This window comes from Cervus elaphus, chromosome 15 (assembly GCF_910594005.1).
Source record: "Cervus elaphus chromosome 15, mCerEla1.1, whole genome shotgun sequence".
NCBI classification, from domain to species: domain Eukaryota; kingdom Metazoa; phylum Chordata; class Mammalia; order Artiodactyla; family Cervidae; genus Cervus; species Cervus elaphus.
The window spans coordinates 64514067-64533028 of NC_057829.1; the positions used below are offsets into that span (position 1 = coordinate 64514067).

At 40.3% G+C, this 18962-nt stretch overlaps 1 protein-coding gene across 1 annotated transcript in view; it reads left to right on the top strand.

Annotated features, from left to right (window-relative positions):
* Positions 1–18962, top strand: part of WNT8B (Wnt family member 8B) — an 88104-nt gene that overhangs the window by 65538 nt on the left and 3604 nt on the right. The window contains exons 3-4 of the mRNA XM_043925164.1: positions 13976–14033; positions 18567–18600. Of these exons, the coding sequence (XP_043781099.1) occupies positions 14032–14033; positions 18567–18600 (36 nt within the window). The 5' untranslated portion in view covers positions 13976–14031. The remainder of the gene's footprint in view (positions 1–13975; positions 14034–18566; positions 18601–18962) is intronic.

Below are 18962 nucleotides of genomic sequence, written 5' to 3' on the forward strand. Positions count from 1 at the left end.
GATAAACTCATTTTTCAGAAAGCAGAGGCTTTTTCTTCCTAGATAAAAAGATCAGGCTGGGTTAATAGTTGGGGGAACTCTGAGCTTGGTTCACATAAACAACATTCCCCACTGCCTCCCATTTGAAATATACCTACACTCTGAGGGCCTCTCGAAAGAAACTACCATCCACTTTGGACAGACTCTCTAGTCTCATTATGAGCCAAACTTTTACGGTTTGTTTTTCTCAATCTTTATTGTTGGCTCTTGTTATTGATCATATCATTTCACTGTATGCTTCTAAGATCAGAGCTTTCTCCAGACCAAGAGAAATCAAACCATAAGGGGATCATTTAAATCCACTATTATCTGACCAGTTCAAATTCACTTTTCTTAATAGGATATTTTCCCAACTTCAGCATCCTCTGATACCAGCACACTGTGAGGCTATGTGCCAGCAATCTCAAAAAGACCCTGTAAGTGAGACAATAGTTCAATCTTCCTATGCAATTCCCTAAATGAAATTCTTACGTTTACTAGGTCAAGCTTAAACCATCCTTCAGAAGGAGAAATTCCCCTTCATTCAAAACTATAATTCTTTTTTGCTACCATAAATCACAGTCCTTTTGCTTTACTCAGGCCCTCCATATCAGATTTTGAAGATTTCATTTCATACTAATATCCAAGCTAATAAATAGTAGTAGTTGAACCATTTTATCCTGTCTGGCATTTCTTAATGTTAATCTAAGGCATCTGGTAGAGACTAGATTGCACAGATAGTTGGTTCTGTTCAGGCTGTTTATTCTATTGTTTAATTCTATATTATAAACATTTTCTTAGAAAGATAGAGTAGCATATAGAATGAACTGCCATAGTTCAGCTTCAACAGTTATCAACTGCTGGCTCATCCTGCTTCATCTATACTTTCTATATTATTGGCAACTGCATATATTTCTCTTTGTCTAAACCTTCCATGGTAAATACTGTCATGGTTCAAAATAGGAAAAAGAAGGATAGGAAAAGGATTCTGTGCCTAAGAGATCTTGAGCCAGTAATTAGAGTGAATCTTGGGGAACATCATACAGATATGCCCTTGAGGGAAAATCAAGAATACAAATTAGTGAAAAGAGAAAATTTATTCAAACAGATATTTGAGTTTATTTCTATTTGAGCTGTGGCTGGTTAGCAAAGGCAACAGAAATTGATAGTTGGGTCAGATTGAGGAAAGAAAACGTTTACCATCCATTTGGATTTAGTTCCATTAAGTAATGAAAATGGTAACAAAGTGCCAACGCTTGCCAATTTTCCCATCTTGAACTGGTCACCTAATTGTGTTTTAAGATAATTCTTACAGTTACCATACAAACTTTCCTCCTTGATCCTGACACAAACCGATTGACTCATCCATCAATAAAACTGAGAACATGAATATTTTCTAAAGTCTATACTACAGGGACCAACGTTAAAGATCATAAAACAAAACAAACTTTGCTGCCTTCATAACAATCCTGGAAGAGGTTCCTGCAATCCCAGGCTTTCTGGGAACAGTGGCTTGAGCTGTACCTTAGCAGCTTTCACTTAGAGACCACAGAACAGAGAATGAGTTCAGTTTATTCCCAGTTAGAGTCCTCATTTACATGCTAAGTGTTGAAGTGCTTTTTTGTAGCTCAGTGTTTCTCAGCAGAGTTTGTTACAATACATAAAGAAGGAGGGAAATGAGGACAGAAAGACCGCTCTATAAAATATCCTCGAATACAAATGCCTTTTCAGTTTCAAGGGAAAAGATTATCCCTTGAAAATTTGTGATTTCCTTGGGAAAGGAATCTGCCTGAGATTGTTTTGCAGAGACGCATGATACATTGTCGCCTGTGGGATATTACTGTGGGCTATTATATATTATCTTTGCCGTTGCCATTGCCTTTGCCGGTAGTTACTTGGCAAGGGCTAGATCTGAGACAACATGGGATTTTAATACAAGCATTAAGGACAACTGTTAAAACTGAAGCACCTGTTTAACATTTCTTTCTTTATAGCCAAGTGGTGTATAACACTTTTTCCTAGTATTTTAGGGCGCTGCATTATAATATAGAAAATTCACATTTATATAAAACAGTTTGAGAATTATTTATAGAGCTGAATCCCCTTTGAAGAATGAGAGGGAGTTTAAAACTATGAAACAGATAATGGGGATATAGCCAAAACTACACATTCGTTACTTTTTCCTTTCCTACTGATCTTGGAAAAAACCTTCACTTGTCCCCAGTCTTCACTGCAGTCATTTCTCTCTTTCCGTTCACATCCACACTCCTTCAGTGAATCTATGCTAATTGCTTTCATTTCACAACTATTTACTCGCTGTAATCTGGCCTCTCTTCTATTTCTCCATTGAAATAGATCTCTCCATTGATATCACCTCTGTTCCCTCCTGACAAATTTTTAAGTTGAAGGAAGTTTATCTTTGAAATCCTGAATCCTTCTCTTCCCTTCAAGACTTTAAATATCTTGGGTCTTCTACTTTCTAATCCCATCCAATGACTAAATCGGAAAGAACCCGATTTCAATTATTTCTACTTTACAATGTATAAGAATTAATCATGCTGGTCACTCTTGGAAAAGTCTGCATTTTAAACTTAACTCTCTCTAATGGTACAGTAAATTGTTTCTAGCTCAAATCTCCTTAGGTACTATCAGCAAAGGGAATGAAAATGTTTGGATCAATGAGATATTCTTTCAGTCACCAGTAAGGCTTGCCTTCTATGTATATAATTGTGTGTATGTACATATCTGTGCGTGTGCTCTGCAGGTCCGATGCTGCACAGGCTAGAGTCACAATGAAATTTGCTCAGGAAGAGCTGTCCTTGGGTTTTCCCCAGCCCAATGCATCTTGTAAATTCCATGGGGTGAAACACCTGACCGTTAGACATACATTCTAAAAGAAAGTTGTTTCACTGGGGCATTTATTTGCCAGCAGCTCCGCTAGTCTGGACCCTCCCCTCAACCCTTCTCCTCCTTTCCCCTACACTCTCACTGTGCCAATTCACCAGCTCCAGCTGAAGATCTGTATCTACATTCATTTACCACCACTTCTCCTCTTCCCTGGGCTTCCCCCAAAGTTATTATTATCAGACTGACTTCCTGAAGCGGACCACCTAGGGCTTCATGACCCAGAGACTCTCTGTGGACCTCAAAGGGTAAAGAGAAGCCAAACCTGTTATTCAAGGACCTGTGGGGAGAGTGAACCAAGGAGGGGATCAGAGGGCATAGAGATGAACGTCCTGGGCATTGAGAAGAAAACACCAAATCCTGGAAAATTCTGTTTAGAACCTTTGTTTTTTGTTTTTGTTTTTTTTTAAAGAAAATGTGTGTGGAAGGGGAAAAGGGAATCCTAACTTAGAGTGAAACTATATCAACCACTGGAGTTCCAATGTATTTGGTTACACTTGCCAATCAGTGAGGCTGGCCTGTAAGCCTTGCTGCATGAGACTGAATTCTTTGCTGGGAGGGACTCTCGTACTGAGGGGAGAGCTAGTCATGCCCACAAACTTGGCGCAGTAACAAGGTCCTGGTCATGCAAAGGGATGAGTAAGTCTGCAGGTAGCATGCTGGGTGCTCCTTCCTGGGCCTGCGCTGGTCTGTGCTGTGGGGCTCTACAGAATCAGGCATGTGTCCTCACAAGGGCTGCCACACCACTCAGAGCACGAGGTGATGGGCTACAGACCTCCTCATGGGCTATGCTGGTTTGGAGAAAGCCTACAAATAGGGAGAAATAAGTAAAACTAATTGGATAGTGTTTGCCCACAATTAGATATAACTAAGAGTCCCCAGGTGGCGCTAGTGGTAAAGAATCCATCTGCCGATGCAGGAGACATAAGAGATGTGGGTTCGATCCCTGGGTTGGGAAGATCCTCTGGAGGAGGGCATGACAACCCACTCCAGTGTTCTTGCCTGGAGAATCCCATGGACAGAGGAGCCCGGCGGGCTCTAGAACTTCTGAGCAACTGAGCATGCATGCACGCAGGAAGTTCTAGAAAATTGCAGGTTCCCATTCTCTACTAGATATGCCTGCATGCATGAATGCTAAGTTGCTTCAGTCATGTCCAACTCTTTGTGACCCCGTGGACTGTAGCCTGCCAGGCTCCTCTGTCCACGGGATTCTCCAGACAAGAATACTGGAGTGGGATGCCATGCCCTCCTCCAGGGGATCTTCCTGACTCTGGGATTGAATCCAAATCTCCTAAGTCTCCTGCATTGGCAGGAGGGTTCTTTATGCTAGTGCCACCTGGGAAGACTCTAGAACTTCCTAAGCGGGTAAAATAAAGTACATTTCTTCAAATACTATCAGGTGAAGAAGGTCTTTGAAAATCTGAGTGTATGGCTCTATGGATAATAAATATTAGGTAAGAAAAGACGAACAAACAAACTTGAAGGCTTTCCAAGAGCTAAAAGAGAAGCGGTGGCATTTGCATTTGGGTTGATCCAAAGCCCCTCCTGTCCTGTACCAGCTCTCTGGGAAAATTTTGCTGGTGATCAGGCTGATTCTGGAATAGCCAATTCAGGAGGCCAGATAGCCCATGAAAAAAGCTGTGTAATGTCGGAAGCTGTGGGTGTTTATGCTCTAGATCAAAGAATTTTGCATTGTGGTTAGATTGTGGGCAGATTACAGCTACTGAGGTACTGCAAGTTTAGAAGGTCCCCAGAGCAGAGAAGCAATGGGGAAATGATTAAAAAAAAAAAAGTCCATAGGGCTCTGCTTCAGCAGTTACTCACAGCCTCAGAACTGCTAATGTATCTGTATCTATGGATGGTTGCTTAACAAGAGTTGAAAAGATATTTAGTGATGGAGAAAACAGCAAGGACCTAAACTCACATTAAAAGGGAGGGGAAGGAACTTGTTAATGTCGATATTACAGGGATTGTGGCAAAAGGTAGTGAAGTCAAGACAAAAGGACACAATGTGGCCAGTCAGCCCAGATGGGAGCAAGTAAAAGCAGAGGTACTTCCAGTGAAACAGGGAGAGATCTCAGAATGAATGATGGGGGGTGGGCAGAGATCCGATTACTCTTTCAAATGTGTCGGGTGGGTAAATTAACTTGGAAGAAGAATGAAATAGCTTTAGAAGTTTGTAGGAGAAAGCATAAAGCAAAACATGAGTCACAGACTCCCTTCAGGGTTAATGACAAGAGTGTGGAGGTGCCCTGAGAATACAGAATATTAGTTATGGCATTAAAGACTTCTGTGAGTGAAAGTAGTTAGCATGTTTCCTAGAGGACAGAGGGCCCCTAGATGAAGATGCAGAATCCTTGTGGGCATATCCTACTCTCTTCAAATAAATATTTCACTCTTGGTATGGGGAAGGTGGGCATAATGGGGAAGGTGGGCATAAACAGGGCAGCTGAAATCGCCAGGAAAAGACTGATACCAAGAAAAAACTGCAGGGAAGGAAGGAGATCCATGGTTTTCATTCTCAGTGCAGAGACTCAGCCTCTCAAGACAGGGACCAGCAAGAGCTTTGGAAACTGATGAAACCAGAAGGTGCTCCATCCAGACAGGAAAGAGAATGTCCACCTGTTTGTTACTGTTGCACTTGGAGCAGCCATTTTCCAAAAGATCGAGGCAATATTGGAGTTTCCCAGGCCTCAAATTATACCTAGGAGTGGGATGCTTGTTGGCACCTTCCTGTTCTCCCTTAGCCAGTGCTTCTCAAAGCGGACTCTCGGGATCACCAGCAATACAGATTCTACCCACTCTCCCATCAACACTCTACTGTCCAACAAGAGTCTCTGGACCTGCGGGCCCTCATGTTTAATAAACTCCCCAGAAGATTCTCATGCACTCTACAGATAATATATCTGGATTGATTTTCAAAGTCTGTAATGAAGTCCCTTCTCCAAATCTCTGGCACTCCAGATTATGTATATATACATGTGATTTTTACATAATTATTATAAAAGATTTGCAGAAGGTTGCAAAGAAATGTTCAGGGAAGTTCTATGCCCTCTTTCCCCAGTCTCCCCCAGCATTAGCATCTTACAACTATAGTATGATATCCATAAAGCTTATTCAGACTTTACCAGTTCTACATACACCACAGTCAGCACTTCACTGTCCTAGACTAATGGAATATCTCTAAAAGATCACCAAAGCAAGACAGACAGGAGGAGAAAGGAGGTTGGGAAAGAATCAGGTCCTGTCCAGGTCAGGCACTATGGCCACCTGACAGTTAAAGGGGACTGGTACAGTGTGTCTGTGGCTTACATCATTTTCCACTGCGACTAACAGTAAAGCTGGGGCAGCTCTGAGGAGACGCTCTCATCAAATTCACCGTCTTCAGGCATCTGAAGACAAGGGAAGGGCTGGAGCTTCAACTGGAGTCTTATTGAGGAATCATCCTGCTTCTCTGGCTAAAATCCAAGTCTCCGTGTCTTTGCTTTTGAGCCACTGGAAACTGTTAGCTTCCAAGGTAATAGTCTTTCCTAAAATCAGAAATTCTTCAGCGTTATTATAGGAGTAGAAGTGGTCCAGGGTGGGTGAATCAATAATGGCCAGAGTGCCAAGACTAAGCACACTGCTCTTGGGTGGGCAAAGCACTATTTTCACGAGATCCCTAAAGGTTGATCCCAAGAAAAGTACTGAAAGAACACTACAGAGTCTAATACTTAAAAAAATTTCCCATTTCCTTGCAAAGTTGACACCCTTTGAAAGGGTCACCGTATGAAGGGGTTTCAGGCTGGGATCACTGCTTGGATTCAGCATATTGGAGGCAGATCAGGAAAACTGGGAGGGCTCAGGCCCCAGAAGTTTATCTAAAGGAGTAACTATGGAGTCTTCCTAGGAGAGCATTCTCTCCAAAGGAAGGAAATTGAGATCAACTCTTAAATCTGGTCACTGGAATTTGTGAGCAAGCCCCTCAGTTTCAGTCCAGTGAAGCAGGTTGGAGGGTGACCAGGAGGGGGTTGTAAGCAAAAACAAAAGAACAGTTTCATGAAACCCTGTAAGACTTGTACACAAACTGCAGTTTTGATACCAAGTGGAAAAGTAAAACTCTAAAAGGGGTTAAAAGATATTTGCCCTGACATTGAAAAAATAGACTTTTAAAAGGAGAAGCTTTAGGTTTACAGAAAATTAGAGCAGAGAGTACAGAATTCACATCTATCTGCTCCCCTTCTCCCCTGCACAGATCTCCCAATTATTAATATCTTGCATTAGTGTGGTACATTTGTTTGTCCCTGCTTTTTCATCTGTTGAGCCCAATGTGCGCAGCAACAGTAACCCAAAATGTACCCAGGGGACATGGTGGTAGACAAAGCAGAGCCTGGCAGATATGGGTGCCTGGTGGGCATGGAGCCAAAGAGAACGTTATAGCAATGGAATAATAGAAAAGCAGCAGAGACACGGTGATAGTTAACTGAACCTTTTATGACTGTGGGTGAAACACCTCTAAAACCTCCAAGGAATACCAAGATATTTTCAGGGATCGGGAGTCCTCAGTTAGCATGTGGGACTAAGAGCAAGAGAAATATGAGCTGCAGAAAAGCACAGCAGTAAGGGAGTACATGCTCCAGAAATCAGACCGACTAGGTTCCAACTCCGTCTTTACCATTTAACTAGCTGTGTGACACTGGCTGACACTCCGCTTCTGTTCCTGTGACTGTAAAATGGAAGACATACTAGCTTCTACCTCATATAATTGTTGCAATAATTATGTGAGCTTAAAACGTGTAAAGTACTAAAAAGAGTATTTTGTGTGCGCAGAATAAACACCCAATAAGTCGTGCAGTAACTACTCCATCGGGTTGTTATAAAAAAATTGAAAATGATGATACAGGTAGAGCACCCGAAATAGTTCCTTATATATCTAATAAATTCTAATTATTACTTGTGTGATAAAAATTAAACTTTATATGGGATTAGTATATACACTGGAGGACTAACCAAAGGAGAGGAAACAACTGTAAAATTTTTATTTGGCAGCGTAAAAGCAAAACTAACTACAGTTGTTTATGTAAATTGCTTGCTACTTATGCCTAATTGCTATGAAGCACAATAACAATTATACATAGCATTAGTGTGAGATTAACGTTGCTAAAAGTTTTGATTATAACATCAACCTCTGTGCACATATGCTCAGTGTTCATTGATGCTTTTGTGGAATGATCTGCTAATGTACCACACTCATCTGCTCACCATGCTAGAAAATTATTGGGAGCGCAGGCTTACCACAAACTTTTTTCTCATATCCCCCCAAATCTTTTTTTAAGTCCTTTTTATCCTAGACTTTTCTGTTGATTCTGATGATCCTCTCATTATTTTTGCAAAATATTTTAATTTATTTTTATTGGGTACTTGCTATGTTCAAGGTACTATATTGGGAGCTGGAGGGGATACAATGATAACTAAGACAGCCCCTACTTCAAGTTAAGTATAAGGGAATAAAGGAAAACCTTTATATGAGGCAGAAAAAAAAATTGCTGTGAGTCTTCAAGAAACTGGTTGTGGCTTTTGAGTTAGATACTAATTTAAGAATAAGTAAGATTTTTTTTACATATTCAGTTCAGTTCAGTTCATTTAAGTCGCTCAGCCGTGTCTGACTCAGCAATCCCATGAACCGCATCACGCCAGGCCTCCCTGTCCATCACCAGCTCCTGGAGTTTACTCAAACTCATGTCCATCGAGTCAGTGATGCCATCCAATCATCTCATCCTCTGTTGGCCCCTTTTCCTCCCGCCTTCAATCTTTCCCAGCATCAGGGTCTTTTCAAATGAGTCACTTCTTCGCATCAGATGGCCAAAGTATTGGAGTTTCAGCTTCAGCATCAGTTCTTCCAATGAATATTCAGGACTGATTTCCTTTAGGATGGACTGGTTGGATCTCCTTGCTGTTCAAGGGACTCTCAAGAGTCTTCTCCAACACCATTGTTCAAAAGCATTAAATCTTCGACTCTCAGCTTTCTTTATAGTCTAACCCTCACATCCTTACATGACTACTGGAAAAACCATAGCTTTGACTAGATGGACCTTTGTTGGCAAAGTAATGTCTCCGCTTTTTAATAATCTGTCTAGGCTTTTCTTCCAAGGAGCAAGCATCTTTTAATTTCATGGCTGCAGTCACCATCTGCAGTGATTCTGGAGCCTAGCAAAAATAAAATCTGTCATTGTTTACACTGTTTCCCCATCTATTTGCCATGAAGTGATGGGACCAGATGCCATGATCTTAGTTTTCTGAATGTTCAGCTTTAAGCCAACTTTTTCACTCTCCTCTTTCATCAAGAGGTTTTTTAGTTCTTCTTCACTTTCTGTCATAAGGGTAATGTCATCTGCATATCTGAGGTTATTGGTATTTCTCCTGGCAGTCTTGATTCCAGCTTGTGCTTCATCCAGTCCAGTGTATCTCATGATGTACTCTGCATATAAGTTAAATAAGCAAGGTGAAAATATACAGCCTTGATGTATTCCTTTCCTGATTTGGAACCAGTCTGTTGTTCCAAGTCCAGTTCTAACTGTTGCGTCCTGACCTGCATACAGATTTCTCAAGAGGCAGGTCAGATGGTCTGGTATTCCCATCTCTTGAAGAATTTCCCACAGTTTTTTGTGATCCACACAGTCAAAGGCTTTGGCATAGTCAATAAAGCAGTAGATGTTTTTCTGGAATTCTTTTGCTTTTTTGATAACCCAGCGGATTTTGGCAATTTGATCTCTGGTTCCTCTGCCTTTTCTAAATCCAGGTTGAACATCTGGAAGTTCACGGTTCACATACTGTTGAAGCCTGACTTGGAGAATTTTGAGCATTACTTTACTAGCGTGTGAGATGAGTGCAATTGTGCGGTAGTTTGAGCATTCTTCGGCATTGCCTTTCTTAGGGATTGGAATGAAAACTGACCTTTTCCAGTCCTGTGGTCACTGTTGAGTTTTTCATATTTGCTGGCATATTGAGTGCAGCACTTCCATAGCATCATCTTTTAGGATTTGAAATAGCTCAAATGGAATTCCATCACCTTCACTAGCTTTGTTTGTTGTGATGCTTCCTAAAGCCCACTTGACGTCGCATTCCAGGATGTCTGGCGCTAGGTGACTGATCACACCATCGTGATTATCTGAGTCATGAAGACCTTTTTTGTACAGTTCTTCTGTGTATTCTTGCCACCTCTTCTATCTTCTGCTTCTGTTAGGTCCATAGCATTTCTGTCCTTTATTGTACCCATCTTTGCATGAAAAGTTGTTTGGTATCTCTAATTTTCTTGAAGAGATCTCTAGTCTTTCCTATTCTGTTGTTTCCCTCTAGTTTTTTGCATTGATCACTGAGGAAGGCTTTCTTATCTCTCCTTGCTATTCTTTTTACATATTAATTGAGGTATAATTCATGCATTATAAAATTTACCCACTTAAAGTATACACACCAATGGGTTTCAGGATATTAAAAAATCTGTACAACCCTCACCACAATCTGTTTTAGAACATTTTCATCACCTTAAAAAGAAATCCCTTATCCATTAGCAGCCACGTCCCATTCTTCCACCTGTTAGTCCTTGGCAACTACTAATCTACTTTTGGTTTCTATGGAATTGTTTGTTCTGCTCATTTGCATAAAAAGAATCATATAACATATGGCCTTTTGTGTCTGGCTTTCATTTACAATGATATTTTCAAGGTTCATTCATGTAGCATTAGTACTCCATTCCTTTTTATGGTCGAATAATATTCCATTGTATGAATAGACCACAGTTTATTCATCCATTCATCACATGATAGACATTTAGGTTGTTTTCACTTTTTGGCCATCATGAATAATGCTGCTATGAACACTCATGTGTTACAAGTTTTTGTTGGACACATGCTTTTAATTCTCTTGAGTAAATGCCTAGGAGTGGAATTGCTGGGTCATATAGTAACTCTGTGTTTAGCCTTTTGAAGAATTGCCAGACTATTCTCCAAAGTAGTTACACTATTTTGTAATCCCACCAGCAATGTATGAAGGTTTTGATTTCTCCATCCTTGACAATACTTGCTATAGTTTTTTAAATTTTTTAGTTTAGTGGATGTGAATTCTTGTGTTTTTTATTTTTCATGATAACAAACAATGTGGCTTCCCTGGTGGCTCAGTAGTAAGGAATCTGCCTACAGTGCAAGAGTGACAGAAGATGTGGGTTCGATCCCTGGGTTGGGAAGATCCCCTGGAGGAGGGCATGGCACCCACTCCAGTATTCTTGCCTGGAGAATCCCATGAACAGACTATAGTTCATGGGGTTGCAGAGTCAGACATAACTGAAGTGACTTAGGATGCATGCAATGATGTTTGGCATCTTATCATGTAGTTAGTGGCCATTTGTACACCTTCTTTGGAGAAATTTTTATTCAGATTCTCTGTCCATTTTATTTTTCTTTCAATTAATTTTTATCAGAGTATACTTGCTTTACAATGTTGTGCTAGTTTCCAGTGTAGAGCAAAGTGAATCAGCTATGTGTATACATATAACTCCTTTTTTTTGGATTTCCTTCCCATTTAGGTCACCACAGAGCATTGAGTAGAGTTCTTTGTGCTATACAATAGGTCCTTTGCTCATTTTCAAATTGAGCTCTTTGCCTTTTCACTCTTTAGTTGAAGTGCTCTTTATATGTTCTGGGTAGTGTCTAACCAGATATATGACTTGTAGACATTTTATTCCATTCTATGGGGTGTCTTTTTACTTTCTTGATGGTGTCTTTTGAAGCATAAAAATTTTTAATTTTTATTAAGTCTAATTTATCTACGTTTTCTTTTTTTTTTTTTAATTTATCTACGTTTTCTTTGATGACATGTGCTTTTGGTATATCTTAGAAACCATTGCCTGATTCCAGGTCATGAAAAATTAAACCTGTGTTTTTGTCTAAGAGTTTTGTAGTTTTAGCTCTCACACTTAGGTCTATAATTTTTAGTTAATTTTTATGTGGTATGAGGTAGAGATCCAACCTCATTCTTTTGTATATGGATATCCAGTTGTCCCAGCACTATTGGCTGACAATACTAAGAACAGATAAGATTAATGGAACAGCATAATCAAAGGCATAGAGGCATGAATGCATGGCTTCCCAAGAATAGCAACTGGTTAGGCCTGACTAGGGGCTTCCTGGTGGCTCAGAAGGTAAAGAACCTGCCTGCAACGCAGGAGACTTGGGTTTAATCCCTGGGTTGGGAAGATCCTCTGGAGGAGGGCATGGCAACCCACTCTGTGTATTCTTGCCTGGGGAATCCCAAGGACAGAGGAGCATGGTGGGCTACAGTCCATGGGGTCACAAAGAGTTGGACAGAACTGAGCAACTAAGCACCGCAGAGGCCTGACTAGAGGACTAGACAAGTAGGGGTGTTCAATGGGAAACGACCCTGGAAAGGGATGTAGGGTCAGATTATGGAGGGCCTTAAGTGGCCAGAGGTGGAGAACTACAAAAGATTCTTGAGTAGGATGACACTGGAATCAGGCTTTCGGAAGACTGATCTAGCTCAGACCGTACCTGACAGGAATTGGATAAAAACTGTTAATTAGAGAGGTTAATCACTAGAGTTCTACAGTGGTTTAGGTCAGGGGTCACAACTCAGGCTGCAACAGTGAGAGTCACTGAGACAATGAGAAAGAAAAGAGGGAACTTGTATGTGAAAAATATTACAAAGGTAAGATACACTTGGGTTTTAATAACTGGTTGGATGCCGAGAATGGATTGAGAGAGACTGGGCGGTAGGGGTAGGGCAGGGAGGAAACAGTGAAGCCAGGAGAAGTGGCTAGTTGGCAGGGAAGATGATTTAACTTTTAAATATTCTGTCCTCCATTGTTTACTGGCTATTTCTATTTCTTTTGGGATTTATGTTGTTCATGTCCTTTTTTTTTTTTAAAAAAAAAAAAGTGTGTTCTTTTTAATATGTAAGAGCTCTTCATGTGTCATATATTGTAAGCATTTCCCCCAATTTGTCATATGTCCTATACAAGTATTATGTCATCTGACCCTCTCAATAGCTTCTGAAGTTGCCACATCATAACCCCATCATAACCCCATCAGTTATAGTTGAGGTTAACTGAGCACAGACTAGTCTCTTTCCCAGGGTCACATAGTTAATAAGTAGCAGAGCTGGGACACCAACCCTCTGGCTCTAGAACTTCCTCTCTCAGGTTTTCTGCCTCATAATAAGGCAAATTTAGTAATAGTTTCCTAGAAAATCATCTGTACTTTAAACAAATTTTAAAGAAAATAGGGTATATTTAAATCTTTTATAGTATTCTCTTTGCACACACCAACTTAATTGTATGTATTTGTGTTTCTCTTTTCTTGATGGCTCTAGCTAGAGATTTGCTGTCTTATTATCTTTAAAAGCCAGCCCTATAAAACTACCATTTTTCTGGCTTCTAATTCTTTAACTTTTGCTCTTTTTTATTATAGTTCCCTATTTTTCTTACGTTCACTTTGCTGATTTCAAGAACACATAGCAACATTTTTTTAACTTTTAAAAAAAAGTACTTAGAATTTTTCTCTTAATAGTGACTTTTAACCAGCATGAGAAGGGGGAGGAAGGCTAATTATAATCTCCAGGAGGACTTTTCCACAGATAATCTACTATTACTATTCTCTTGTCCCTTGCACCAAATGCCCATCCCACCCCAACCTATGAGGAATATACTATGTTAAGAGTGCTTTCTAATAGCTGTGTGTTTCCCCTGTAAGAATAAAACTCAAGTTTTAACCACATCCCATGAGTCTTCATATGATATTCTCATTGTTAATATTTAAATAGGCATTGAAGTTATTTGGAAGGTGTGCTTTTTCATATTAAATGGTAAAAATTAAGAAAATAAACATACTGTCATCACAATCTGAAGCATTCCCAGTAGAGAAGTCTAGCATTTGTTTGAAAACATAGCTTTGGACCTCAAGATGGAAGTCAGGGTTGGAGGTAAAGATTTGGGAGATATTGCATATTCATGGTGGTAAGACCTTGAGCATGAATGAAGGATTCTCTCCTTTCCCCATCTCTCTAGATTGCTGTTCCTTCTGAGTTTCCTCAGATGATACTTCTTCCTGCTCCCACCCCTAAATGTGAGTTCCTTTGTTCTTTCATTCAACAAATATTTATTAAATGGTTACTATCCTCAGGCACTGTTCAAGGCATTGATATCTGGTGAACAAAACAGACCAAAAGAAAAAACAAGGGGAAAAAAAACCCTTGCCTAATGAAGCTTACAATCTAGTGGAAGGAGAATATACAAATAAAGATGTAAAACATGGCATTTAGATGATGAAAAGTGCCATGGAGAAAAATAGAGCAGAGAGAGGGACTGGAAGAAGTTGTAATTTTTAAATAGATGATCCAGGAAAGCCTCAGGGAAAATGACACATTTGATTAAAAGGCCGGTGCAAGTGAAGGAACAAGCTATATGGTTATATGGGAAAAGCATTCCAGACAGAAAAGATAGCCCATGCAATAGCCCAGAGGCTGGAGAGTACCTGGTGTGCTGGAGGAACAAGAGGACCAGTCTGGCTGGAGCAGATTGAGGGGAGAGTAGCAGGAGATTAGACCAGAGGCATAACTGGGTACCAGATTGCATAGGATCTCATAAACCACAATAAGAATTTGGCTATCATTCTACGTGAAATTTAAGGATCAAAACAAAACACTAGAGGATTTTGAGCAGAGTGGCAAAAATTTGATTTATATTTTAAAGGGATCACTTTTAAAGGGATCAATCATTTTGATCATAGATTATGGGAAGAATAAGGGTAGAACCAAGGGGTTCAGTTAGCAGGCTATGACAACAGTCCAGGCAAGAGATAATGACACCTTGGACCAGGGTGACAGCAGTGAAGGTGTTGGGAACTGGTTAGAGTCTGGATATATTTTGAACTGGAGCTGGCAGGAGCTGATGACAGACTGAACACAGGATGTGAGAGAAAGAAAAGAGTTAAAGATGACACCCAGCAGTTGGAAGAAAGAACGGTCCTTTCCTTAGATGAGGAAGACAAGGGGAGGAGCAGGTTTGAAATGGTGACAGCGAAGATCAAAACTGTTTGGACAAGTTTGAGCTGCCCATTAAAGCCTGAAGTGATGTCAAGAAATATAGTTGGGGGAATTCCTGTGGTCCAGTGGTTAGCTCTCTGAGTTTCCACTGCATGGGTCCCAGGTCCAGTCCCTGGTCAGGGAAATAAGGTCCTGTAAGCTATGCAGCATGGCCAAAACATAAATATATAAATAAATAATACCTCAAACCCTAATTCCTTTATAAATAAATATATATATATATTGCTTCCCTGGTGGCTCAGTCGGTAAAGAATCTGCCTGCCATGTGGGAGACCCAGGTGTGATCCCTGGATCGGCTGGAGAAGAGAATGGCAACCCACTCCAGGTTTCTTTCCTGGAGAATTCCATACAGAGGAGCCTGTCAGATGTAGTCCATGAGGTCACAAAGAGTCAGACACGACTGAGTTTTATATATTATATGTATTTATGCAAATCTGGAATTTAACAAAAGGTCTGAGAAGAGCTGAGAGGGTCCAGAAAGACACAAACCCTTTGACACCAGCCTGGGTCATGTCATCAGCAACTGTATGTAAAGGGAATGGGAAGCTTACACCTCCATGTAGTAGTAGTATGCTGCTTGAACCACATTCTGTAGAGCCAGCTCCATCTTCCACTGTCTGTTAGCATCTTTCCTTTAATCATATTACTGTCCCTAGGTGGCACACATATACACTTAAATTCCTTCCTCTTTGGCTCTCCTCACATTACACACTCACTATGCCTTCTATAATCCATATTCTATGTCACTCCCTAAAAGGACATATAAGACTGCAAATTTAATCAATAAATGTGTGGGTTCTGACTGATCCACCCACCAGCCCTTCTCATCTCTCTCCCTTTCCTCAGGCTTCCCTATTCCCTGACACAGCAATATTGGAATCAGGCCAGTTGAAAACACAATGATCTCTAAGTGTTCCAGTGAAAACAAGAATCACTCATTTTAAATCAAAAGCTATAAATTATTAAGTTTAGTGAGGAAGTTAGGCTCCTTTCCCAAATATTGTGAATGCAAAGGAAAAGTTCTTAAGGAAATTTAAAGTGCTGCTCCAGTGAACACAAGAATGATAAGTGAGGGGCTTCCTTGGTGGCTCAGTGGTAAAGAATCTGCCTGCCAATCAAGGCAGGAGACACAGGTTTGATTACTGATCCGGTAAGATCCCACATGCCAGGTAGCAACTAGCCTGTGCACCACAACTACTGAGCCTGTGCTCTAGAACCTGGGGGCCACAACTACTGAGCCCATGTGTTGCGACTACTGAAGTCCACACGCACCTTAGAGACTGTGCTCCACAGCAGAAGCCACAGCAGTGAGAAGCCTGCACCTATTAACAAGAGAATGGCCCCCGCTCTCTGCAACTACAGAAAAGCCTGCACGGCAATGAGGACCCAACACAGCCAAAAAAAAAAAAAAAAAAGAATGATAAATAAAACAGTCTATATGGAGAGAGTATTAGTATTAGTGGTCTGGATAGAAGATCAAACCAGCCACAACATTCCCTTAAGCCAAAGCCTAACCCAAAGCAAGGACCTAAGTCTTTTTAATTCTGTAAAGCCTGAGAGAGGTGAGGAAGATGCAAAAGAGAAGTTTGAAGCTATCAGAGGTTGGTTCGTGAGGCTTATGGAAAAGAAGCCATCTCCCTAATATAAAAATGCAAGGGCAGACAGCAAATGCTGATGTAAATCTGCAGCAAATTATCCAATTCCAGATCTAGTCAAAATAATTAATGGACGCTAAATTAAACAATGGATTTTCAATGTAGATGAAACAGCCTTCTACTGAAAGAATATGCCATCTAGGATTTTCATAGCTAGAGAGGAAAAGCCAATGTCCAGTTTCAGAACTTCAAAAGACAGGTTGACTCTTGTTAGGGACTAAGGCAGCTCGTGATATAGACTGAAGTCAATGTTCATTTAACCTTTTGAAAATTCCAGGGCCCTTAAGAATTATGCTAATTCTGCCCTATAAATGGAACAACAAAGCCTGGATTACAGCACATCTGTTTACAACATTGTTTACTGAATATTTTAAGCCCAATGTTGGGAACTATTGCTCAGAAAAAACAGATCATGTTCAAAATATGACTGCTCACTGACAATACACCTGAGAACTCTGATGGAGATGTACAGTGAAATTAATGCTATTTTTCATGCCTGCTAACACAACATTCATTCTGCAGCCCATGAATCAAGGAATAATTTTGACTTTCAAGTCTTATTATTTAAGAAATACATTTTATAAGGCTATAACTGCCATGAATGAGTCCTCTGTACAAAGTTAATTGAGAACCTTCTGAAAAGGCTGTACCATTCTAGAAAACTAAGAACATTCAGGATTCATGGGAAGATGTCAAAACATCAAGTTTAACAGGGGTTTGGAAGAAGTTGATTCCAGTCCTCATGGATGACTTTGTGAAGTTCAAGATTTGAGCAGAGGAAATAACTGCAGGTGGAAAAAGAACTAGAATTAGAAGCAGAGTCTGAAGATGTGATTGAATTGCTGCAATTTCATGATAAAACTTCAATGGATGAGAAGTTGCTTCTTACGGATGAGCAAAGAAAGTGGTTTCTTGAGATGAACTCTACCCATGGTGAAGAGGCTGTAAAGATTGTTGAAATGACAACAAAGGATTTAGAATATTACATAAACTTAGTTGATAAAGCAGTGACACTATTTGAGAGGATTGACTCCAATTTTGAAAGAAGTTCTACTCTGGGCAAAATGCTATCAAACAGCACTACATACTACAGAGGAATCATTCATGAAAGGAAGAACCAATCAATATGGCAAAATTTATTGTCTTATTTTAAGAAATTGCCATATCTACTCCAGTCTTCAGCAACCACCACCCCGGTCAGTCAGCAGACATCAACATCAACGCAAGACCCTCTACCAGCAAAAAGATTATGACTCAGGAAGCCTCAGGTGATGGTTAGCACTTTTAACAATAAGGTATTTTTTTTTTTTTTAGAACTTCCCTGGTGGGCCAGTGGTTAAGAATCCGTCTGCAGGGGACTTGGGTTCAATCTCTGCTCGGGGAAGATTCCACATGCCATGGGGCAACTAAGCCTATTCACCATAACTACTAAGTCAGCGCTTTAGAGCCTGTGCTCTGCAACAAGAGAAGCGGTGGCAATGAGAAGCCCACACACCACAGTGAAGAGTGGCCCCTCCCCCCACAACTAGAGAAAATCGGCATGCAGCAACGAAGACCCAGCACAGCCAAAAATAAGTAAATGTCAAGGTTGTAAAATCCATTAAAAAATAAAGTATTTTAAAATTAGGGTACATACGTTGTGTTTTTTTTAAGATGATGCTATTGTACACTTAATAGACAACAGTATAGTGTGAACATAGCTTTTATATGTACTGGGAAACCAAAAAATTCATGTGATTGGCTTTATTGCAATATTTGCTTTATTGCAGTGGTCTGAAACCAAACCAGGAATGTCGCTGAGGTATGCCTATATATTTGCTGAAGTAATTCTTAAAACTCTTGGCATCAGAAATGAGTCGGTGTATCCCTATTATGCTCTGTGGTTTTTCTCTCTTCTAGGTCAGTGAACAATTTCCTGATGACTGGTCCAAAGGTAAGAAAAAAATTCCTTTGATTTATTTGGACTTCACTTAACTTCTTGACTTAGGACTATGTCAATTTCTTTTCATTATATCCACATCTTTTATTATACTGTGTATCTTTTAGGCAGAAAAACTGTGGCACAGAAAGGGATACACTCCAAATTACACAGCAAACTAATGTCAGAGCCAGGACAAGAACTCAGGAATATTGACTCTGAATTTATGGCCAGAATAAAAGTTTTCTTCTGTAGTGTCAGGCTATAGTCAGCGATCCTTCTCCGCATGGGATGGGGGGGGGGGGGGGCGGGCGCGGCAGGGGCAGGCCATCCTCCATCTTTAAAATGCTGGCATTCTACTACATGATCTCTAAGAA